The sequence below is a fragment of the Nelumbo nucifera genome, chromosome 8 (genome assembly GCF_055504915.1).
Source record: "Nelumbo nucifera cultivar China Antique chromosome 8, China Antique-T2T, whole genome shotgun sequence".
NCBI classification, from domain to species: domain Eukaryota; kingdom Viridiplantae; phylum Streptophyta; class Magnoliopsida; order Proteales; family Nelumbonaceae; genus Nelumbo; species Nelumbo nucifera.
In genome coordinates, this window is record NC_142656.1 from 41545521 (window position 1) to 41571060 (window position 25540).

At 40.6% G+C, this 25540-nt stretch overlaps 1 protein-coding gene across 3 annotated transcripts; it reads left to right on the top strand.

Annotated features, from left to right (window-relative positions):
• On the top strand, nucleotides 1-25091 carry ARPC3 (actin-related protein C3). Of its 3 annotated transcripts, XM_019196353.2 has the most exons (5): nucleotides 1-288; nucleotides 9483-9591; nucleotides 9697-9966; nucleotides 24588-24651; nucleotides 24751-24877. In XM_019196353.2, exons 1-4 carry the CDS (start codon nucleotides 286-288, stop codon nucleotides 24608-24610), a joined length of 405 nt encoding a protein of 134 aa, XP_019051898.1. In that variant the 5' UTR covers nucleotides 1-285; the 3' UTR covers nucleotides 24611-24651; nucleotides 24751-24877. The 3 variants fall into 3 exon arrangements, with proteins under 3 accessions (XP_019051898.1, XP_088750122.1, XP_010246127.1); XM_088893996.1 differs by lacking the exon at nucleotides 24588-24651 and having other exon boundaries at nucleotides 2-288; nucleotides 24702-24827; XM_010247825.3 differs by lacking the exon at nucleotides 24588-24651 and having other exon boundaries at nucleotides 9-288; nucleotides 24751-25091.
• The last annotated feature ends 449 nt before the right edge of the window (nucleotides 25092-25540 follow it).

The window sequence follows — 25540 nt, forward strand, 5'->3', positions numbered from 1 at the left end:
GCTCACCCCGTCCGTCCGGTGCTCCCTGCGAAGTGCGAAGAAAGAGATATCTCGCCCTCCACTGCCGGTCATTTCTTGAGGGAAATCGAACCTTTTTTCGCATTTCAAATTTAATTTGCAAGTTTTGATTCTGGGATTTAGAGTTTCACGCCGATCATAATTGTCATTGCGGTTGAATTTAGTGCGGATGTTCTTCGCAGAATCTCTAGCGTTTTCCGTTGGACATTCTGTTCGTTAAGCTTGGACTCCTTGCGCAGTGAGAGGTCAATTTATTTGGGGAAGAATATGGTACGGAATTGAATTTCCAATTTGGTTCTTTTCAAATTTTGGGAGGTTTTTGGATCTTGGCCTGTATTGTTGTTTGGATTTCAAATAGCGGAATTTGATTTGATTTGTTTCTTTTTGTTTCATAGTTTTGATGTTGGGTTAATTTTAATGAATTGGACATTTCTTTTTGATGTGATTCGGATCAGTGAATTGATTTGGGAGGATTAAATTCTATTATTGCTATGATAGTCTGGATGATATGAATTTTACATAATTCTGGATCAAGTACTCAGATTTGTCCCCATGAAGTTCTTGGGTCAGTTTGAATCTCCGGTGTTGTTTCCTTAATTCCTTAGGTTGCAAATCCAATATCAGGATTTGGTGCCATGTGGATAGAATACCACTGGGTGCAGAGAGAGAGAGAGAGAGAGAGATCTAGGTTGTCAATTCACAAGAAGCTTGACATATATCGATAATGTTCAATATTGAATCAGTAAAGCTTGACCCCATGAAATAGCATTCTATATCTGAATCTTAACATTTACCATCAGAATGTTATAAAATCATTTACATAAAAACCTGTTATTGTTATTTATTGAGGTTCAGAGATCATATGCTCTGCCTGTGCTCAGAAACTAAAGAATGCTATTTCATGTGATCTCTTAACCTCAAGAAAAAAACTAGCTATACGCTGTTTCAAATAAATTTATTTGAAACAACTTATATCACCTGTTTCTATTGCTTCCAGTGGTATTTTCAACACTTAAGGGTAATTTCAATAGGAAAAGCATAAGTTATCATTATGGGTCAGTAAGGTATATAGCTGCACAGCACACAAAATTAACATGTCTAGGCCCTCTTGTGGGCTTTAAAACATTGAGAAATTGGTAGGTTCTTTCTTTATTTCCTTGTTTTTTTGGTAACAATGGTCTATGATACTGAGATAACTGTACAAAGATGCATATTGTGTTGGATACTTGATCTTTTAATGTAATTTTTTTTATCTGGATACGTCGTCCATCCATGTCCTTGTCATATCTGGGTAACACAGTTCTCTTTGTTTATTTTTGAAAACAACTTAATTGGGGTTGGTGACATAGTTTCAGAAATGATGGCAAGTGATGGTTTGTCTGATATCTAGATTATTACTATGACTTGGTAATATGCCATTCATTTGAATTGTTTTCTATGCAAGAGTCAAGATGTCTACATGTTGTAATATCCTCATGCCACTTAACATCCCCTTTTTTGTGACTCAAGGTATAACTGAATCCTTATTGTCATACTAATGAAAATAAAAGATGTTTCTTTGATGATTTGTTTTGGGTTGCTTAATATAAGTTTGGTATTTTTGCTGGATTTTAATGGGATCTCCCAACTTGAAGGGTGCTTTTTTTAGATAATCATTTAATATGGCACCCTAGGATCAGGAAGGTGACAAATTTCAGTTATGCTGTGTTTGATTCCTTTGAAAATAAGTGAGAAGCAGAAAGTTGAGAGAAAGTTCTTAAGGAATTTCATAAAATTCCTGAAGGAAGTGAAGGACTTCCCCACAAATTTCCCTTTCTCACTAGTTTCATGAGAAACCAAATGCAGATAAGCTTGGGTTTTGTGGAGGAATGTTATGGGCCCGGGAATAGGATCTCGTCACGGGTCGGTCCACGGGGAAAACCTCCTGTTTTCCCTTGTTCCTTCCTGCTCTTGATGAACCTATCTTGGTGCCTCTGGGATTTGTCCAAGAGATCACCAACTCTCCTAACTCACTTCTTCAACTGAATATTCGATATCTTCATTCAATAAGGGTGTCTCCTTAAATAGGAGATTACAAGAGTCCTAATCTTAGGGAGACTCCTTGCTGATTAGGGAGATCCCCCCTTCTACTCTATCTTGATAACTACTCTATCTTGATAAGATAAGACTGATAAGATAAGATAAGTCTCTTCTTAATCCTAATCTATTAAGATAAGATAATCTAATCTACTAATCTAATAAGATAAGATAAGAATAACAAGATAATCTAATCTAATCTGCCGAATGGATAAGAACTGTTGCTGCCGCATTGGATAGGATGAGAACACCGGATCACTGCTGCTGCTGCACTAAATTGCTACTGCCGGCGTCCACATCATTACTCTCCTCCTGGACTACGAGCTTGTCCTCAAGCTCGAATTCAGGATGGGTGTCTTGAAACACAGTCAAACGTTGCTGCAATTTCATGCTGAGCCTTGTGAACCATGGCAAGTCCTGCCCATGCTATCCGAAGCTCAATTGTTGCAGAGTCCTCTTCTCTGAGTATTGAAGCCATTTCATTCGCAGCCCATGAAAGTTGTTCAGTGGGATCCTGAGACCTTTCTGCATCCTTGATACGATGAAGCGTAACAGCATATCGATTTGATATGCAATTAGGCTCCAGTTTTGCTGCCTTCTCCAGGCACTTTCCAGCACTCCTATGAACACCAGCCAAATAGTATGTATTAGCAAGATTTGCCCAGATATGTGCAGCCCTAGGATCTGATCTGACTGCAGCTAACAAACAATCTTTTGCAACATTTGCAGCCGCAACATGAGGCATACAAGCTCCCTCACCAGCGATGACGACCTTGGAGTAGTTGCTCTTATTCTTCTTTGAGCTCTCGTCAATGGAATCCTCTGGGTGTTGCTAACTTGCACTAGGGCAACGACCTGCTGTTCGCCGGACGACTTCGTCAAGTCTGGTCGGTGACTGTTTGTGGTTACAGCCCCTTCTGGATTCCTCTCCTTGTTAGAGAAATACGATTCCAGCAAGCGTCGCAGCTCCCGGACATCGTCTTTGACCTCACGAACCTCCACGCTGGTTTCCATGAGCCTATGCTCCAGTTCGTGGACCCTGGATGATAGCTGCTCCAGATCTCCCATGACGGTTGGCTCTGATACCAAGTTGTTATGGGCCCGGGAATAGGATCTCGTCACGGGTTGGTCCATGGGGAAAACCTCCTGTTTTCCCTTGTTCCTTCCTGCTCTTGATGAACCTATCTTGGCGCCTCTAGTGATTTGTCCAAGAGATCACCAACTCTCCTAACTCACTTCAACTGAATATTCAATATCTTCATTCAATAAGGGTGTCTCCTTAAATAGGAGATTACAAGAGTCCTAATCTTAGGGAGACTCCTTGCTGATTAGGGAGATCCCCCCTTCTACTCTATCTTGATAACTACTCTATCTTGATAAGATAAGATAAGTCTCTTCTTAATCCTAATCTATTAAGATAATCTAATCTAATCTACTAATAATAAGATAAGATAAGAATAACAAGATAATCTAATCTAATCTGCCGAATGGATAAGAACTGTTGCTGCCGCATTGGATAGGATGAGAACACCGGATCACTGCTGCTGCTGCACTAAATTGCTGCTGTTGGCGTCCACATCAAGGAAACTCTTAACTCCTCTATCCTTTTTATGGTTCTTTCTCATTGTGGCATATGATTCACTTATCATGATAAAATGGAAATATAATAATCTGCAATCCAATTAACTATTGTGAACCCAGAGAGGAGGCTAAATCTTCAAAACTGAGAAGATAAACTTATTCCAGCTGGAGAAAGGTTAACTTCAGTAAGAAAAAAGGAGAGAGATATATAGGAGGTACACAGTCAAAAAAAAAAAAAACAGGGGTGCCTAAACAAAAATCAGGGCACTAAATGACTGCTATGCAAATCAGATCACAGAACTCCAGCCTTTGGTAGACTATCAAGCAACAGAGTTCAAAATATTCTCTTGAGATCCAATGAAATTGAGAGTGCAATGAGCTTGCAAGGTCTTGGGGTTCAGTTAAGTAATGAAAAAGCCTCCAGGAATCTCCCTCTTGTGACCCCAACGACTTGATTACATTAGCAGAATCACCAAGCACAAGAAGGGAGGAGATGCCTATCCTAATAGCAATTCACAGTACACAGCCATTGCTTTTGCCTTTGTGTTATTAGCAACACCAAGTGGGCCACTAAAAGTTATAAGGTCTCACCATGAGCAGATAGTAATAGACCACCAATTCCCACAGGACCCAGGTTTCCAGAAGAACTGCCATAAAGAAATAGCCATACACCAGACCAGTTAAGATTAAAAGAGAAATCCATAGACCTCGCTATCGGGCTTGACCAGAGGTAGCAATGCAGCTTTCTTTGAATGCCATCTGAGGCAATACCCTTAAAAATCTTATCTTCCGAAGCCCATGAACTGGCATACCATTAATATATTATCTTTGATCTACATGAAACTACTCACCTTAATTTCAAAGATATGTCAGTTCCTCTCTTCCCATATTCCCCACAATACTGCATGAGGGATAAGGTTCCAAACTAATTTACCTCATTGTCCCAAACCTTTTAGTCTCCATTGACAGATTAAATCAGAAACGTGAAGAGGGAAAATCCAGTGAAGAGTTAGGGCACTAGAAAAAAGATCCACATTCTTCTCATCATCTCATAGTGAAGAAGAAGGTGGTTTATCGTCTCCCTTTCTTGGAAACATAAAACACACATGTGGTGAGAAATAAAACCTGACTTGCACACTTCTTCATTGGGAAAGGTTGAGCATGTGGTGTTAAAACATAAAACACACATGTGGTGTTAATTTTCCCAGATAGGCTTCCCAAATAAAAAAACTAACTTTACTCGGAGAAGCAGTGCTCCAGATCTTCTTCATTGGGAAAGGTTGAGCATGCACATCTGAGCTTAGAACCTGAAAAAAAGAGCTAGTTGAGAACTTGCCTGAAGCCTGCACTATCCAGGTTCTATGGTCCAAGTGATGTGGAGAGAGATAAATCTCTGCAAGGGAAGTGAGGAGTCTCAAAAGGTCTTGGGCTTTGGTATCATGTAGGGGTCTATGCCTACGAAGATTCCAAGAAAGGGGGGGGGGGAAGAATGAGCAACAAGACTAGAAACATTGGCATATTAAGAGAGAGTCTAGAAAGACAGGGTAAGGACATGGCTTGGGGACTATTGTCACCAAAGACCAGTCCAGAACCTAATATGGTGTCCATTGCCTACTGTATATTTACAGTGTGATAAAAAGAGGGCGTATGGTTTAAGTACCTTTCCTAGGGGATTGGGAGTGCACTCTGTTGGTGTGGAGTCTACAATCCCAACCGTTAGCATGCTGTCCATACCTGCTTTTCATGACTCTAGCCCATAGGCTGCCTTGTTCAAGAGGATACCACCAGAGCTATTTCCCAAGTAGAGCAATGTTCATCTCACTGATTCTTCCAATTCCTAAACCACCTACATTCTTAGGTTGGCAGACCATATCCCATCTGACCATGTTCCCCATGACCATTTGTACCCTCCCAAAGAAATTCCCTCTGAAGCCTTTCAATTCTGTCTCTAATTCGGGTTGAAATTTTGAAGGCTGAAAGAAAGTATGTTGGGAGATCTGCCAAGGCTGCTTTGGTTAAAACAATTCTTCCACCCTTGGAAAGATAATCTTTCTTCCAACTTGCTAAGGCTTGAATGTAATTAATCCAATTTATTTGATTTCTGACTTCCTTCGCTTGGCTGGCCTTGTTTATATGATTCCCTTTATGTATTTGTAATTTTCAAGTTGGAATCTCGTTCAATATTACCTTTGGTGACTATTTTCATGGTGGTTAACACACTGTACTGCTTTATTATCATTGGTCAAAATGAAATTGTATGCTTCAACCATATTTAGTGCAATAGGGATTCTCGATTTTCCACCATGAAAATTGAATGTATCAGTGATGTTAGGCATTGAAGAAAGAGCCAATCCTTTGGAAACGTCAACCTTGTAGGCATCAAGCTGTATAAGTTGGTAGTTTACATTGACCATTTTTCATTCCCTCTGATCCTGCAGGCTGGAGTCTGGATTAACCAAATTACTAGTAAAGGCATGAATGTCTTTTCTAGAAAATGCATGTAATGGTAAGAAAACCAAGTCCTTGGAAGGGTTTAGTGCTTAATTATAAAGGACCTCAAACAAGGGATTTTTGGAGTATCAAATAATTATGTTATTATAGATCAACTAAATTCTTATAATTCCTACTCTAGCTACATTGTATTTAGTTAGACAGCTGATGCTAAACTTGATTTTTTTTTCAGTTTTGACAATTGTTTATGGATTATACACACCAGAGAATTGATGATCAGTTTCCTTGCACTTTGAAAATGTTCTAAAAATGATTCAAGTTCTATATTGACCTGACAGTCTAATTATTTATATTACCAACAATGGGAGTTCATTAAAGATCAGAAAGATAAAAATTACAAGACTAGAAAAGAGGATGTTTAGTCAGGAAAATCCACAAAGAGTTGCCTAATTGTGGACATTCTATTTCCTTCCCTCTCAGTGAAGGCATTTTGCATCTTTTGGAGAATAGAGTTATGCCTGGAAGTGTTATCGATCACACCTTAGGTGGCTCTTGTCTGCTTGGATCCTTGAGTTTTGGGGACATGATCATATGGAGGATAACATCTTCCTCAGTATGCTTGTGAAATTCCATATATTTGAACAAAATTCTGGACTTCTTGTGTTTAGACAGGCTTACTCACTGTTTCTCCACTTACCATTTATGCCTAGACTCTAAAGCTCAATCATATTTATCAATAGCTGGGATGATGATTCATGAAACTTTGTTGGGGCATCATTTCTTTACTTTGTCATAGAGTAAGTGGAGAAACTAGACTCAGTCTATTGTAGCTGGAATTCATGGTTTTATGCAGATCTAGACTCAAGATTACTGGGCGTCATGGCTTTATGCTTAATCAACCCATGCTGGTCTGGGGTTTTATAACTATTATATTAATTAAAATAAACTTCTATTAGCCTAAGAAATATAATTTCATATTTATTACATTGCACTCAGAAAGATCTATTTGGCTACAAACCCTATTTCTGCAAGAAGATCTCGTTGATTGGGGTTTGGGGATAGAATCCAAGGTTATGTCTTAGATTGGTGGTTTGAAAATTTGAAGCTAGGCCTTCTATTATTGGTTATGTGGAGTCTTGTTAAGAAAAATAAAAGAAAAGTGGTAATTCTTCATGAAAAGACACAAATAGGCCTCAAGCACATGGCATCACATAAAAAGCAATCTGAAAAAGAGAAGAAAAAATAATTTGGGAGAATAGGTGCCCCAGTACAACTTGGAACCCCCTATTTCAAGAGAGTCAACCAAAGAACTGGTATCTTTGCACCCATATGAAGATATTCACGTGGATGCAAAAAGATCTAGACTATTTGATGCGAGGTTGAAGGGACCAAGGCTCTTCACCATTGTTTCTCATCCATTTGATAACAACACAACAGTCACCCTCTTATCTCTATAGATCCTGAAAGAAAGACTAAATGATCTTCCCCTCTTGATCAAGGATTCCTCCCCCCCTGTGCCCCGCCAAATAGCCTATATTCCCATTGGATCAGCCATTAATTGCCAATAAGTTGATAGGCCCAGTGATAGGCCCACTGGATCAGCCCTAGCAGCGTTCGATTTCCCTCTCTCTCTCTCTCTCTCTCCCCTTGTCTTCTTGCCACCACCGCTGCAACTCTCAGCAGTGGCATTTCCTTCTCCCTCCCTCTCTCTCTCTCTCTCTCTCTCTCTTCTCTCTCTCTCTCTCTCTCTCTCTCTCTCTCTCTCTCTCTTTCTCTCTCTCTCTCTCTCCCCCCTATCTTCTCGCTGCCACCGCCGCAACTCTTTGCATTGGCATTCGATTTCCCTCACCCTCACCCTCACCCTCTCTCCCTCTCTTCCCCTGTCTTCCCGTCACCGTCGCTGCAACTCTCAGCAGTGGCGTTTGGGTTCCCTCTCCCTCTCTCTCCCCCTGTATTCCCACCACTACCACTGCAACTATCAGCAGCGGCGTTCGAATTTTATTCTTAATAATTTATTTTTAATTTATAAATTTATATGTATTTCCAATTTTATTCTTATTTTAATAAATTATCTTTTTTAATTTTTATTTGTATTAATTATTAATTATTTGATTTTTTTTTAATTATTAAATAGTTTAACAGGTTTAATTTAATAATTTGATAATTATTAAATATTTTTTTCATTGCTGCATGGACTTTATTACTATTTTCGTTATTATTTTAACTTTTAATAATTTATTTTTAATTTATAAATTTATATTTATTTTCAAAATTATTCTTATTTTAATATTTTTTTAATTTTTTTATAATTTATAGTAATTTGTTCATATTTTTCAATATTATTTTGAATTTAATAAATTATATTTTATGAAATAGTACAAGTTGAACTCAAAATTACCAAATAGAATGTTCTAGGGGTAAAATAGTAAAATTAAGGAATTTCAGATGCTGAAGGTTTGATCGAACACAAACAACCTTCTCTGTTCAGAGCATCCAAAATGTCAAAAAGCATCTGTCTCTTTTCAGATTTTAGATGCCATTAATATCTTTTTAACTTTTCAGATTTATCAAATGCCACCTAAGTACTTAAGTACTGAATGTTTGCTGTAAAAGATGAAGAGGTTTTTAGAGTAGAGGTGTTTCCTGTATTCCCTTAGCGACAAAATCAATAGGACTTCTTCTATTTGGAGTTGAGTTTTATTGATGGGGCTCATCAACACTCAACAATTTCAAGGGTATGTTGCCTTCCAATGTGCATTTGTTGTTGTTGTTATTATTATTATTATTATTACTAAACTACGATTTTAGGTGTGTATGGGGTGGGAGGGCGGGGGGGAGGGGGTAGAGGCCCTCAGTTGCCTCTGTGGTGAAACAGATACCTGATAGCAATAAAAGAAGCGTATTGGGATAACACAGATAACTTTCTGCTATATATCCAAATAGAAGAGGAATTTACTGTATTGAAGACAAAAGGATGCCAACTCACTCAAAAGGAAATGAAGGATGTTGAAGTCTTTCATGTTTCAGAGTCAGTGTTATGTAAAGATTGCAGTCAAAGAGGTTGAGTGGTCTATTAGAATGCTAGATTCAGTAAGTTCACAAATGTGGCATGCAGATTGCTTGTCCTTCCATAAATAAGAGCAAGAGAGCAAGGATGTTAAAGATGCTTAGAAGTTTGATACCCTAATGAATTTCTGATTCTTCACTGCCATCAAAACTGTATTACATTTTTATTATTGATTAACCATAACTTGTGGAATTCATGCTCATATGCTATTTTGTTTATTCTGTATTTAGTTGCATAACTGGTAACTGTTGCTTACCTGAACTAAAACTTAGAAGGTTTATCATGGCAGGTATACCATTCGAGTTTTGTTGATGAGGAAGGTATTACAAAGGCTTGTGGATGCCCTCTACTTCCTCTAAAAAGCCATATAAAGGGTCCTGCTCCAGTTTCAGATCAAGGTTATTTTATGCTCTTAGGTTTTGTTCAACTATAGTCTCATTATATTTCTTGGACTTTCATTGATCACCTAAGATTACTTTTGTTACTTCATTTATTTTTTGCAGACACAACCGATATTGTTGATGAAGCTATTACATTCTTTCGTGCCAATGTATTCTTCAGAAACTTTGATATCCAGAGTGCAGCTGACAAGCTTCTCATCTATCTCACATTTTACATCAATGTAGCATTGAAGAGGATAGAAGGCTGCAGAACTTTGGCTGAAGGAACAAAAGCTGTCATCAACTTGGGTCTTGAGAAGGTCCCTGTTCCTGGAGAGCCAGGTTTTCCCTTTGGGGGCCTGTTTGCACCTCCTGAGTCTCTTCAAGAAGCAGGTAAGTATCCACTTATGTCTCTAGTTATCTTCAGTGTTTTATAAATCACTTTTAGGGTGTAAAGTGGTTGTTTGTGCTGTCATACTTTAAGCGCATTCCCATTATGATACAAGAAAATCTCCATCAACATTTACCTTTTTATTCCAATGATTTATTAGACAAACCATAAAGTTTAGCTTTGTCAAAATATGAGAATCTACATTCCTCTTTTCATGTTAAAAAAGTTCTATAAAAGTTCTCCATCCAGTGTTGGAGTGTTCGTCAGATTATTTTGAGTCTGACATAATATTTGGGTCAGGTCAGGCAGATAGGTCTGATCAGGGGCTATTTTCATTGTATTACCATAAGCAGAATTTGTATGTTAGTGTGTCATTTTAGGTTGTAGGACTGTGAGTCTATTGGGGTAATTGGGTCATGTCTCTTGTTTCTTTTTGTGGATTCTGTGTGGTTATGGTATAGACAGGGGTAAGGCTGAAGGATTATCTTTATATGTGTTTGTATTTTCTGTTCTTTGTGACTGTGGTAGTGGAAAATAGTTTTCTTGCATGGATGTATGTTACCTAATACTGGATCTCCAGAAGAAAAGAATAGTGATGCCTGGAAGAATCTATATCAAGCTGGAAACTGGCTTCAAGGCTGTCAGCTTGCTTAGTTTTGAAACTGCTTAAATGTAACTTGCATAGGGGTCTGGAAAGAACTCGAGTGCCAGAAAGTTTAAGAAAAATAAAGGGAAACTGATCTAGGTTGTGCTATTCAAGGATAGCAAAAAATTTAATAACAAAAACAACAAATAGATAAAATTTGCTTTGTCAATACTAAAAGCTAACAGGATAAGAACTCTGTTATGAGAGAAGGAGCATGCCTGGTGGAGATTATTGGGCTGTCATAATAGTATGACAACTCAATTACAACTTTGAAGCAGAAGGCATACTCTCTTTCTATATTACTAACATCATTAGCATCACAGCCTCATTAAAATAGCTGGTCTGGAGTTATTCTCGAGAAGTTTCAGAAGCAGGATCCATCTCTGATGGGAAGGATTAGAGGTTGCATTGTCGATTCAGCTCCAGTTGCAGCTCCCAATCCACAGGTTTGGGTGTCAGGTTTCTCTGCTGTATTTTTGAAAAAACAGAGTATGACAACAAAAGGATTGATTCGCTTAAAAGAATATGGCAAAGTCTTGATTGGGGGAAATGGAGGTGTTCATGGAGGCAGGTCTATGGAGAATTTTGAAGATAGAAGCAAAGGAGTTCTTCTTTGAAGAAATGAGAATCAGGGGAAAGCCAAGCCTGAATGTAAGGGAAGCAAGAAGGGTATGATTCCGCTGGAAGGGCTAGAAGTAGTTGAATGGTTTAGGGACTTCATAACTGAAGCATGTTCTAAAGGCAAGCAAACAAATGGGCAGGAGTCTGGTACTGAAGAAGGCAAAAGATATGTGGTTGAATGTAAGAGGAATATCAAAGGATTTTACATAGCCCTGTTTGAACACTTTGGTAGGGGAAGAAATCAGCTTAGTATGTTTCCCAGAAGGAAGACAGCCATGGCTGGGGGGAAATTAACAGATTACTTAATGAGTTTTTGTGTCAAAGGGTATCAACTGAAAAGGAAATCTTCACAAGGGAGGAGAAGGTGGACCAAAGTATTAGTAGGTAGGATGCCATGGAACAGGAGCCTGTGTTCATGGTGAAAACAAATGGCCAGTGCAGAATGGTGGGTGCTTCAAAGAGAGAAGAGTGGGAGAGAAAATTTGTAATCCAAGCATAGGATCAGGTTAGTGATTGGAGGAGGGTTTCCGATTTAATGGACTTAAGATTGAAACTGAAAGGAGTGTTCATAGTAATCCCCTTCGATAAATGTAAAGCTCTTTTAGACCTGGTAGAAAACGGAGTTGATGTTTTGGCTATTAACATTCAGTCTGATGTTGGATCCTTCACAGTTGTCAAATGGAGTCCAACGTCTAACTCCAAGGAGTTCATCAAAGATGGTGTGCTGGTGTGTGTTATAGGCTTGTCATTCCATCTGTGGAAATGAAAGGGTACTTTAGAAGTCAAAGATTTCAGACCTATCAGCTTGATTGGGAGCATGTACAAAATTTTAGCAAAGGTTCTAGCTGAAAGACTAAAGAAAGTTTTAGGTGAAATCATTTTCCCAAATCAATTTGCATTTGTCAAAGGGTGACAAATTGTTGACAGCATCATAATAGCAAACAAATGTGTAGAAGAGAGGAAGCTGAATGGAAAACCAGGTGTAATTGTGAAACTTGACTTGGAAAAAGCATACGACAAAATAGACTGGGAGTGTCTCATGGAAACTATGAGGTTAATGGAGTTTGGAAGAAAGTGGATTCAGTGGGTTGAGGGGTATATAAGACAAGGCTGCCCCCTCTCCCCATTGCTTTTTACTCTTGTCACAGAAAATTTTAGCCAATTGGTGAATAAGGCTATTTCTCTGGGTCTGTTGAGAGGTTTTGAAGTCGGACGGGAAGCCACTCAGATTTCACATCTCCAGTTCGCCGACAACACTATCCTTTTCCTAGAGGCTGATGAAGAAATTGTTTCAAATCTGAAAAGGGTCATCACCTGCTTTGAATGGATTTCTGGACTGCAAGTCAACTTCTCTAAGAGCAGTATCGTTGGCCTAAATCTAGTTGGTGCACATTCCCTGAATACTTTCACAGAGATCTTGGGATGCAAAGCGGAGAATCTCCCCTTCTCCTATCTGGGGATGCCTCTTGGAGGGAATCCAAGAAATCAAAGTTTTTGGGAACCAATACTAGAAAAATGTGAGAAGAAGCTAGCCTCATGGAAAAGGAACTACCTGTCCAAAGGGGGGGAGACTCATTCTCATTAGAGCCTCTTTGGCAAACCTTCCCACCTACTACCTTTCTATTTTCTGCTTGCCAAACAAGATAGCTATTCAGTTAGAAAAGCTTCAGAGAAATTTTATTTGGGAAGGAGGTGGGGAAAGGGGCTCTCACCTTGTGAGGTGGTCTCAGGTCTGCAAACCAAAGGAAGGTGGTGGGTTGGGAGTAGGCAACTTGAAAGAAATAAACACAACTCTTCTCAGTAAATGGTTGTGGCAATTCCCCCTAGAACCAAGTGCTCTATAGACTGCTGTAATCACTCGCAAATATGGGAAGAATGCCAACGGTTGGGATAGCAAGCTTCACTTGAATTGGGTCAAATACACCCACCCTTGGAAAGGTATAACCTCGACTTACACTTTTTTCATCTCTTTTATCAGATATAAGGTGGGAAAAGGGTGATAGAATTAAGTTCTGGACTGATCTTTGGTGGGGTAACTCAACCTTGGCCAACTCCTTCCCTCGCCTTTTCAGCCTTACCTCAAACCAAGAAGCTTCCATATCCCAGGTTTTACCCCCTTCCCCCCTTATTTTGGAACCTAACTCTTAGGAGACCACTAAGGGACCTGGAACTTAGTGAAATCACTAACTTCTTGCACACTCTGAGAGAGGTATACCTTTCCTGACCTTCGTGTGTGGACCCTTCACCTATCTGGTAAGTTTTCAACCAAATCTTGCTTCAAGGCTTTAGTTAGGGATGAACAAACCACTGATCAGTACCCGTACAAGAGAATTTGGTATGCCCATATCCCTTCCAGGGTCTGTTTTTTTTGTGTGGGAGGCCAGCTTAAAGAAAATCAACACTTATGATCTCCTTCAGAAAAAGAACCATGGAAGGTCTTATTTATCCCCCCATGTCTGTTGCTTCTGCCTTAAGGCCGGGGAATCTGCTAACCACATCCCGCTTCACTGTGAGGAAACTAGAAAATTTTGGAACTTTTTCCTAACATTATTTGAATACAGTTGCGTTTTCCCAGAACATGTGGTCGTATGCTTAGGACAATGGTCAGGAAGAGGTTTAAGCAAAAGGGGGGGGGGAACTCTATGGCAATCTGCTGCACATGCTATATTTTGGAGCATTTGGGAAGTGAGAAACAACCGGGTGTTTAACAACAGAACAAAAATCTGTGAGGAGCTTATTTCTCTAATCTGTTACAGATGCTTCCTGTGGACTTCCAGCTCAAATTATTTCAGAGGTGTCACATTTTCCGGCCTCCAAAGAAATGCCATAAATTTTCTTCACTCTAATCACATACACCTCAACACTTCCCGCAGTTTCAGATTTGCCAAGGAAGGGGAGACAACTTTGTACCTTGATGGGAGTGCTTTCGGAAACCCAGGTGCAACGGGTATTGGAGGCGTAATTCGAAGAAGAGATGGTACTATCAGTTGGGCTTTTATTGGGCCGGTTGGGATAGCTTCCTTAACAAAGGCTGAAGTCATGGCAGCATTAACCGGCATCAGGATTGCAAGAGACCTGGGTTTATTAAATCTTACCATTAAAGGAGATTCAGCCAACACCTTTAATTGGTTCACTAATCCTGATAGTGGGCCTTGGGCCTTAGCTCACTACTTGGCTGAAGAGAGAGACATCCTCTCCTCCTTGAATTCTCACATGGGCTGGGTTCCAAGGGAGCTAAACTCTGAAGCTGACAGTCTAGCTAAATCTGGCACTTACAGGGATTACTTATTCAGTGATAGTTTTCTGCCTATGTAACTCTTTGAGTGTCTGCTTTCTGTGTACATCTCCTCATGTACCTTTCTTATTTTGAATAAAGTTAACCTTTTCTCAAAAAAAAAAAATCAGTGGAAACAAAAGTGGCAGAGTCTATAATTAGCAAACGATGGAGAAAGGGAAGTTTCTGCTGGCAGCAGTTTGGAGATCTCTAAAGGTTGAAGCAAAGCAGTTCCTCTTTGAAAGCTTCAGGGTGAAGGGGAAGAAAGCTTTAAAAATCAGAGAAATAAATATGGCCATGGTTTTCCTGGTAGGGGAAGAAGCATTTGGTTGGTTCCAGACTTTCATGGAGGATGCTATTCAGATGAGTTGGAAGATAGATTGCAAAGATTCACTGAGGTTAATTAATGGCAGGAGGTATGTAGCAGAAAGAAGAAAAAGAAGGTATATGGTGCTTATGTAATTCTTTGGGGAAGGAAAAAAGTGAATGGTTTGATTCCCGAAGGAAAGCTTGGGACTGGTTGGAAAGAGGTTTCAAGTGCTCTGAAGGAGTTCTTTACCTGGGAGGAAGTTGGGGAAGGTAGTAGAATGGAGATTGAAGAAAAGACACAGGTGGTTAGTGGAGATTCTGTAGCGGGGAAGCAGAAGGAACAGTCCAAAGAAGTAGCAGGAATGCAGGTCATAGGTCAAGCATCAAAGGACTGTAGAATAGTCTTCAATTTATCCAAGAATGGATGGGAGAAAAAGTTTGTTTTTACAGCCTCACCGAAAGATTGGAAGAGAATTGCTGAAGAGTTATTACAGATGCTAAAGTTGAGCTGTACTATCATTTTAAACTCTTTTGACAAGTGTAAGGCCCTTCTTGAGTTAGTAGGAGAAGAGGTTGAACTCCATGCTGTGTGCTATCAACTGGATTCAGTTGACCTGTGTTAGCATAGGGGTATTTCTGTCTTTATACCTAGATTATGTTGCTGATCTGTAATGTTGTGTTGGAACCAGTGCTCCTAACTTAAATAAGGGCACATATGTCTTTTCAGTTAATTTTAATAATATAAATACTGCCTGGCCGACTGGGAGATGTTATGTTGAGTCTTCCAGTTCGAACCAGAATTTCTCCCTTCTCTCTTTCTCTCTTTCTTCCACCTTTCTCTTTCTATATAACTGATCTCAGACAGACAGAACTCTAAGGCAGAACCGAATCATAACATGGTATCAGAGCTACTTGAATCTGCCTAGATTTCTGCTTGCCTAGGTTTCTATTCTCTACGCACCCTATCTAGGGTTTTTTTTCTTTTTTTTCTGCATTCGATTGGAGATAAGGGAAAGGGCTGAAAAAGAGTGATCGCCCTCTTCCCTTGGAGGTTTCTATGCCTCCAGTTAGGTTGTATGTGGTCGGTTGCTATGGTTTCTGAGATCGCCCTCTCCTAGTAGAGGAAGAATAGAGGGCCGAACTGTGTGTGCAGTGGCTGTCGTGTGTGGACTGATTTCCTGGTCGTATGGTTGTTACTTCAGTGATAAGGTAAGAGATCTTAGTGCATGATATCTGTTATGGATTAAATAGGAAGTGTGTTTCAGACCATATGCTATGGTTTCGGACAGTAATGTGCTAGGGTTTATGCTGGTTTCTTTGTGCATTTCAAAGGAAGAGATATGACCATATAGTGGTGAGATTTCTGGTAGTTGTAGGAGTAGGGTTTGTAGTGTAAAGAGCACACTTTTCAGCAACAATAAGTGCTGAAATCAGTGTGACAGGTGTGATCTAGGGTTTGTGGTGTAAAGAGCACACATTTCAGCAACAACAAGTGCTGCAATCAGTGTGACAGGTGTGACCTAGTGGTGTGCAGTGTGCAGATCTCAGTGGTAATAGAATTCAGCAAGTGTGCAGAATCGGTGATAACATAATGAGAGATAATAGTGATTATAAACCTAGTGTGATGGTGCCTACAGACTACCTGAATGTTCAGATGACCTCCATTAAACTAAATAGAGAGAATTATGTGCCTTGGGCTAAATCCGTCGAAGTCTTTCTGAAGGCAAAGAAGAAGGTAAAACACATAAGAGAGGAGAAACCCTCCTTTGACTCTCATGAGTATGAAGACTGGGAGCAAGAGGATGCTCAGATCATCACATGGTTGTGGAATAGTATGGAACCTAGGATTAGTGTGAACTTCATGTTTCTTGATACTGCCAAAGATGTGTGGGACCATGCGAAGAAATTGTATTCGGGGCAGGACAATACAACCAGAGTTTATCAGCTGTATCAAGAGTACTTTAACCTGCAACAGGGCAATCAGAGTCTTGAGGAGTACTATGCCAACATGAGAAGCATACGTAATGAGTTGAATGTCTATCATCCTCTCACTTCTGATGTCAAGATTCAGCAACAACAGAGAGAACAACTTGATGTGACTAGATTTTTGGTGGGACTAAAGTTTGAATATGAACCAGTACGGGCTCAGATATTAGGAGGATCAACACTTCCCACCTTAGAAGAGGTATTTGCTTGACTCCGGAGGATTTCTATCGGATCTACTGAGAACTCTAATATCTCAGATAGATCTGCCTTTGATGTATCGAGAGGCCGTGGTGCTAGAGGTGGAGCTAGGGGAGCTCAGTCTAGCCGTGATGGTGGTAGTGGTTTTGCGTATGGTCGAAGTGGCAATGGTGGGCCTACTCATAATCGTGGTGGTGGTCGTACTAGGGGTAGAGATTCAGGGGGAGCCCGTGGTAGAGGACGTGGCTCAGGCCCGAGGAAGTGCACTCATTGTGGTATGGATGGACATACCATCAACTATTGTTATGATCTACATGGTCCACCCTCAACCTGGGCCAATCATGCCGTGACCGGTGACTCAAGTTCCAGCTTTAGACAGGAGAATCATTCATCTGATCAGATGCCTCCTACATCCACAGATGGTCCCATGAAGGAGATGGTGAGTGTTCCCCGTGATGAATATGAGAGGTTTATCCAATCACAGCAGAACACGACGACTTTCGCTCACTCAGGTATGGCTTGTTTGGCATCCACACCCAATCCCTGGATCATTGACTCTGGAGCCTCCGATTACATGACTGGAACTCCAGGTGTGTTTTCCTCCTTATCTCATTGCTCAACATCACAATCTGTCACCCTTGCTAATGGTTCCACATCCTCAATTTGTGGTGTTGGTAACGTTGACCTAGATCATGTATCCCTCTCCTCAGTTTTGTATGTTCCTAAATTGCCTTCTAATCTTATGTCTGTTAGTAAGCTGACCAAATCACTTAACTGCTCCATTACCTTTTATCCTTCTATGTGTGTTTTTCAGGATCTCAAGACGGGGATGAAGATTGGTGGAGGGCATGAAGCAGGTGGACTGTATTATCTTGACGGTGGTGGTGGTAGAACTTCAACAGCTCTCCAGTCATCCCTTTCTCCTCTCCAGTGACACTGTCGATTTGGTCATCCGTCGCTAAAAGTCTTGAAGTCCTTGGTTCCGTCCTTGAGTCAGCTTTTTGTTTTGGATTGTGAGTCGTGTCAGTTTGGGAAATACCATCGTGTTCCCTTTAGTTCTAGGGTTGATAACCGTGTGTCGAGTCCTTTTTCTTTAGTTCATTCAGATGTTTGGGGTCCATATAAAGTGATGTCATATAATGGATACAGATATTTTGTCATTTTTGTGGATGATTTTTCAAGGATGACGTGGCTCTATTTAATGAAAGAAAGAAGTGAATTGTTTACCATTTTTCAGAAATTTTATGCTAAGATTCGTAATCAATTTGGTACCCACATCAAAGTTTTCCGTTCTGATAATGGCCGCGAATATTTATCCTCATCATTTCAGGATTACCTGGACCAACACGGCATTATACATCAGACCTCGTGTACCTACACCCCACAACAAAACGGGGTGGCTGAGAGAAAGAATCGCCATCTCCTTGAAACAGCAAGATCCCTCATGCATCACATGCATGTTCCCAAACCTTTTTGGAGTGATGCAGTGCTTACCTCTTGCTTTCTGATTAATCGGATGCCCACATTCATCCTTGATGGTCATTCTCCGTTTCAGGTCTTGTTTCCCACTTCGTCTCCATTTCCTCTTACGCTGAGAGTTTTTGGGTGTGTCTGCTTCATCCATAATCTGGGTCCCGGGAATGACAAGTTCGATGCCCGTTCTCTCAAGTGCATCTTCCTTGGCTACTCTCGGACCCAGAAAGGGTATAGGTGTTACCATTCTGGTTCTCGACGGTCCTTTGTGTGTGCTGATGTCACCTTCTTTGAGTCTACTCCGTTCATTTTGGGGTCCGGTGATTCTTCTTCCTCATCACCTCCTCCTCTTCCACTTCCCATTGTCGACCCTCCTTCCTTTGTTCCAGCCGTGACCAAACCCTTGCCTCCGGTGCCACCACCTGTTGAACGCCCACCTATCCGTCATGTGTATACACATCGCTCACGCGCACCAGCTACTACTCCTCCGGCTACATCTCCGTCGACGGATCCGGCACCAGATCCGCACTCAGGATCTGAGCTTGATCTACCCATTGCTTTGCGGAAAGGTAAACGTACTTGCACCCTTCATCCCATTTCTAATTATGTTTCTCTTACTCACCTTTCCGCTTCCCATCGCCAGTTTGTCACCCTGTTATCATCAGTTGTTGTCCCTAAGGATGTCCAGGAAGCCCTTGCCTCTCCAGGGTGGTGCCGAGCCATGGAAGAAGAACTCTCAGCCCTTCATCATAATCATACTTGGGACCTCACTGCTCTTCCTCCTGGGAAGCAAGTTGTTGGTTGTAAATGGGTTTATACGGTTAAGTATCTGCCTGATGGTAGTGTTGAATGCCTGAAAGCGCGGTTGGTTGCTAAAGGGTACTCCCAAACCTATGGTATTGACTACACAGAGACCTTCTCACCGGTTGCTAAGATAGGGTCAGTTCATGTTGTGATCTCTCTTGCAGCTATGTATGAGTGGCCACTATATCAGCTTGATATCAAGAATGCCTTTCTACATGGTGACTTACTCGAGGAGGTCTACATGGAGCAACCTCCAGGGTTTGTTGCTCAGGGGGAGGATGGTAAGGTGTGCAGACTAAGGAAGGCTATATATGGGCTTAAACAGTCTCCTCGAGCATGGTTTGGTAGGTTCAGTGAGGTGGTAAAGAAGTTTGGTATGAAACAGTGCAAAGTTGACCATTCTGTATTTAGTCATGACTCTCCGGAAGGAAAAATACTGTTGGTGGTGTATGTAGATGATATCGTTATTACTGGGAATGATAACATGGGTATTGACAGGCTGAAGACTTATCTGCAGGATCAATTTTAGACAAAGGATCTTGGTAAGTTGAAATATTTCTTGGGGATAGAGGTAGCGAGATCCAAGTATGGTATTAACCTGTGCCAGAGAAAATATGTTCTTGATTTGCTGGAGGAAACAGGCTTGTTGGGTGCTAAACCAGCTGAGACACCCATGGACACAAATACCAAACTAAGCAGTGATATGGGTGAAGTGTTTGAAGACCCTGGCAGATACTGATGACTTGTGGGTAAACTGAACTACCTAACCATTACCAGACCAGACATCTCTTTTGTGGTTAGTGTGGTAAGCTAGTTCATGCAGAAACCTCTGGTTCCTCATTGGAATGCAGTTCTGAGAATTGTGAGGTATCTAAAAGGGGGTCCGGGTCACGGTCTGATATACAAGAGTGACGGAAAACTTGAAATAGAAGGGTATTCTGATGCTGACTGGGCTGGTTCTATGTCTGATAGGCGGTCTACTACAGGCTATTGCACGTTTCTGGGAGGTAACTTGGTGACATGGAAAAGTAAGAAGCAGACGGTTGTGGCAAGAAGTAGTGTAGAAACAGAATGTAGGGCTATGGCGCACACCGCTTGTGAATTAGTGTGGCTAAGGAACCTTCTATAGGAAGTAGGGTACAACATCAACACTCCAATGAAGCTCTATTGTGATAATCAGGCTGCAGTTCATATCTCCTCTAATCCAGTGTTTCATGAAAGAACCAAGCACATTGAGGTTGACTGTCACTTTGTGAGGGAGAAGGTGCTGAATGGAGAGCTAGACACTACACATGTTAATACAGGAAATCAGTGGGCTGACTTATTTACAAAGGGCTTGAGTCGGGGAAGAGTGGACTACATATGTAACAAGCTGGGAGTATATGATTGAGGGGGAGTGTTAGCGTAAGGGCACATATGTCTTTTTAGTTAATTTTAATAATATAAATACTGCCTGGCCGACTGGGAGATGTTATGTTGAGTCTTCCAGTTCGAACCAGAATTTCTCCCTTCTCTTTCTCTCTTTTTTCCACCTTTCTCTTTCTACATAACTGATCTCAGACAGACAGAACTCTAAGGCAGAACCGAATCATAACAACCTGTATGCGAGAGACAGTAATTGTTCAGATCTTAGGTCTGCCTTTTCATCTTTGGACTTTAGAAGTTTTTGATTCTATAGCTTCTCTGTGCAAGGTGAGACTGGATGATTTTTTTTTTCAAAGATCTCCATTTAGCTGCAGTTTATCTAAGTATTGTGAACCCTGAAGATATCCCCCATTTAGTAAAGGTGCTGGTTGATGGAGTATTCTACTCAGCTTGGCTTGTGAGGCCATTGAAGCTGCCTTGTGGAGAGAGGGGAGAAGGAAGGAAGATGAGAAGGTAGAAGAAGACTGGTTATGTGGAAGTATGGGATTGGTTCATTCAAATTTGGGTGAGCCTTTCACCAATGTGATAAGTTGTGGGAGAAGGAATTAAAGGGGAGACACCAGCAACTAGATGGGAGGAATGAATAAGAGAAAAGGAAAAGGAAGCATGCCAAAGGTCCTATGTTCAGGTGCTGATAGATGCTGGCTGTAGGCAGACGTTAGGTTGGCAATTTTCACCAAAGAAGCAACTGAATAGTCAACTAGGAGTAACTGGGGTAAAACAAAGATTAAATATTCAAGGAGGTCAGTTGGTCAGGGGGGAGGGCCATGTGGGCACGATTAGAAAAGGTACCTGTTTATCTTCTCAAAATAAAGTAAATGGACCTTTATTAAACCAAGTGGAGTGTAGTTTGAATGGGCCCAAAGTACAGGAACTTGGAGCCCAAGAGGTGGAACGTGGGCTGGGCCGAGATAGTATTAAAAGTTCATGGGCCAAAATGTTAAAAGGTCTTAAAGAAGAACAAATGGGCCAGGTCCATGTATTTTTATGAAGACAGGGTCAGGTGACGATTTAAGTGGTCACATGGGACCTCTGGTGAGGCCAATGGTGGACATTAGTTCTGGTCCATCATTGTTCCCAAAGCAAAAAACAAAAAAACACACACACACACAGAGCCAAAGGATTTGGGGCGGGGAAGCTTGTTGCAGTGAAGACCTTTAGTAGCAGAGTATGTTGCACTAGAAAGATGCAATCCCATAAATCAGAAAATGTCTTTGGAAGGAGGTGAAGCAGAAGGTTCATTGGAGCTTGAGAGGAAGGTTCTGATTTGGATAAGACAGATATTTCGAGTATTGGGAGTGTTTGTCAGGAAAGAACTTCTGGTTTTTCCAGGGGGATGAAAGCTTCGGCATTGAGCAACTGTTTCTGGAGGAAGATAAAGAAGAAAGACCAAAAAGAAGGGGAAAAAGGAGGAATGTCAAAGAAAGAGGAAGTTGACAGAGGTTGAGAGATTAAATGTAGATGTGGCTGCAGATTTAGAGTTAAGTTCAAGGGGGAGAGAAGGAAAGACACAAAGTGAGGGAATGATTGCTTGGGGGTGGAATCTTTGAAGTGTTTCTATGAAGATAATTAGCTGGAATGTTAGAGGCTTGGGTAGTGCTAGGAAAAGGCGGGTAATAAAAGACCTGATTAGGAAACAAAATCTGGACATAATCATGCTATATGAAACAAAAGTGGTAGATTGGGATAGGAGATGGGTGAGAAGTGTATGGAGCTCTAGAGGGATAAGTTGGTCTTTTATACCCACATCGAGGGCTTTAGGGGGTATAGTGACAATGTCGACAAGGAGGTAGTGGAGCCACTGGAGGAACTAACAAGTTGGTTCTTGGTTTCGTTGAACTCAAGAGTTTGGGAGAAGAGTTTACTTGGGTATTGACAAATGTCTATGGTCCTAATTAGATATGGAGAGAGAGGTGAAATGTGGGAAGAGCTCTCTGATATGAGGGGTTTGTGGGAGGGTCCATGGCGCCTAGGTGGTGATTTTAATGTGATCAGATTTACATATGAGACAAATAATCCCACTCAAGCGGTCACAACTAGCTTCAATGAGTTCATTAATGAGTGATCTTTTCGAAATTCCCCTCCAGTAAACTATTTTCACTTGGTTCAATCTACAATCTCCCCCGAGGTGCTCTAAGCTGGATAGTTTCATCTTCAATTCTGTATGGGAAGAACATTGGATAGGGTTGTCAGCTAGAGCTTTGCCAAGAGTCATTTCAGGTCACTGCTTGGTTGGCATTGGATCTAAGAATTTTTGAGTGGTCCTAAACCTTTTAGATTTGAAAATATGTGGCTAACACATCTTAAATTTATTCATAAGGTTAAAGTGTGGTGGAATGAAGTGGTGGCAGCTCATTGTAAGGGTAGTAAGTTCCATAAGAAAATCCGAACGCTAAAAGGAAAAATTAAAGAGCGGAATAGGGAGCATTTTGGGAGAGTGGAGGAGAGGAAATTAAGTGTTATATAAGTCATTACTTGTAGATTAGTTTTCTAGTAGCCTGTATAATAACACTCAATTTACCAGAATACCATAAAATTAAGGGTTCTAGATGTTCTGGCACTTGGATGTTGTGTTTGAGGATTCAAGCTTGGCCTAGTGGTTTTTGATCCTGCAAATTGTATTTGCTTCATGATAGGGCCAGCCTTTTCTTTCCTCTCTCCCATTTGAAAGTCGACAGTATAATTGGAGTATCGTTGTTTGATTGTGATGCTACCAAAGATAGCAGCAATGTTAAAGTTGGAACTTCTGAAGTGATGAGGTTGAAGGTCCCACCTGTAAGCATAGAAAAGACATCAGAGGCCCTAGGGTGTGGTCCCAAGGGTGAGGACTCCAACAATTAAGTTAGCCAAGGATTCAAGGAAGCTGAGGTGGTAAGAATGCAAGAGCAGTTAAGTGTGTTAGTAAGCATAAGAGAGTTATCCAAGGCCTTGAGTCTGTACTTATAGTCAAAGTCCCCCCTACATTGGCATGGTGAGTTCTTGGTAATGGCTCCACACATTGGGCACCATTAAGATTGGGGTCATTAAGGTGATGACCACGTGGCCGAGCATTACCCTGTCATGAATTCATCAAGAGGGGCTCGGCCGAGGTCGTAACGCCTGTTATTAAGGCTCCTCATTAAGTTGATGAGGAAATGTCAAGGGTGCCCTCCGGGGTTTACATGATGACGATGTTGCCCCTGTGGGCATGCCACGTGTCCTCATATGATTGCAGGGATGAATCTGACTACATCAAGTTGGTCATTGTGGTGGCTGGGTGCTTTCATTGAAAAGGGGAGTGTCTTCCTTATTTTGGGGGAATGGTTTATTATTTATGTTAAAGGTTTGGTTTGAATGCTCCAAGTAGGGTGGGGTGGTAGTTGTCTGTTGACTGTTGTCATTGTGGTGATTTTTTGTCAGCATTTCTTGTTCTCTTTTATTTTTATGGAAATTTTTTCTCTACTATCAGAATAAAAAGTCAAATGTTTTTGTAAGGTAGCTGGTCCTTTCACTATTTGCTAAATTGGAAACTACCAACCCTGAGTTTTTCTGGATGATTCCAGTACTGTAGGGCTAGGACCTCTAATCTGTTGGCTTTTGGCTGCTAAAGTGATTAATAAAACTCTTGGTTACGCTTGTCAGAAAGGTTGACTTTTTTACATGCTATGGGATTTGGAAGCTACTTGACCAATTTAATGCGGTGTGACTACGTATTGTTGAATGTTCTCTATGTGTGCACTTTCTTGGCTGTTTTAATAGCTCAGTTTGCCCCATTCCTGATGAATACTTTTTGTATGGTTTAGCTTAATGCTTCTCTGTCTATTACTACTTTTTTCTTACATGCTTTAATCTCATATTTCCTTGGCAAAGGCACTCCCCCCCATTTACTTGTTTCTTTATTTATTCAGTAATACAAATTTTGGCTATTTGAGCTATGGTGTGAATGGTGGCTAATATCAGATATGATTAATGGTGACAAATCCTTTCTAATTTTGATCTGTCAATGATTGGATTAAGTGCAGGAAATATTTGACAGGAACATTTATTTGGTGTTGTATCATGTGAATGCAGATCTGTTCAGGAATTATCTGAAGCAGATAAGGGAAGAAACCAGTGGAAGACTACTGAGTGTTGCATACAGACCTAATGGAACTCCAAATAAATGGTGGTTAGCATTTGCAAAGAGAAAATTTATGAATGTTGTTACTCTGTAACATAAATTTCTGCATGCCCCTTTTTGGGGTCCCACAAAAGCTCCATTAAACATGTGGTTACGTTTATGGTCAATTTTTGTAATTTCACGTAGAAAATTAAATCAACAATTGAAATTTATTGTGAGGAAATTTGAAAGGATATTGTACTTTGGACCATTTTTATGAGTTAATAAAATCCTCTTTGTCAATAGTAAAAAATCTCTTATTCAACTCAACTCGTAAGCATTGTTCCAACTATATGGGGTATTGACAGGTATATTTAATCGTCTTTTCTAATTAATTTCTGCATATATTTAATCACCTCTAATTTGACAAATCAACGCCCTTATTTAATGCTGAGGTAAATGTTCTGAAAGATGGGCTGCAACTATGTCTTGCACTTAATTGGTAATGACATAATGGTGGAACGTGATAATTAATCAAACCTTGGTGCATCTCCAGAATCACGATGGCATTCCCCTTTTGAATATCTATCATCAGTTTCATGATGCGATTCAACTCAGGTCCTGGTTGAGGGTTTCCTTTCATCACATTATCAGTCAGCTCTTGCTAATTGGGGCATTGACTCAGGTACGTGTTATACTCATTTAGCTCCTTTATCTTCTCAATCACATAAAAGTGCTTTTAGTAATGAGAGTCTGCATTTC

Bases quoted from the DNA above. Each gene is read 5' to 3' on its own strand.
- ARPC3 (XM_010247825.3), top strand. The intron at 9,592-9,696 runs GTTATTTTATGC...TATTTTTTGCAG, and splicing joins TGCTCCAGTTTCAGATCAAG to ACACAACCGATATTGTTGAT. The intron at 9,967-24,750 runs GTAAGTATCCAC...ATGTGAATGCAG, and splicing joins TGAGTCTCTTCAAGAAGCAG to ATCTGTTCAGGAATTATCTG.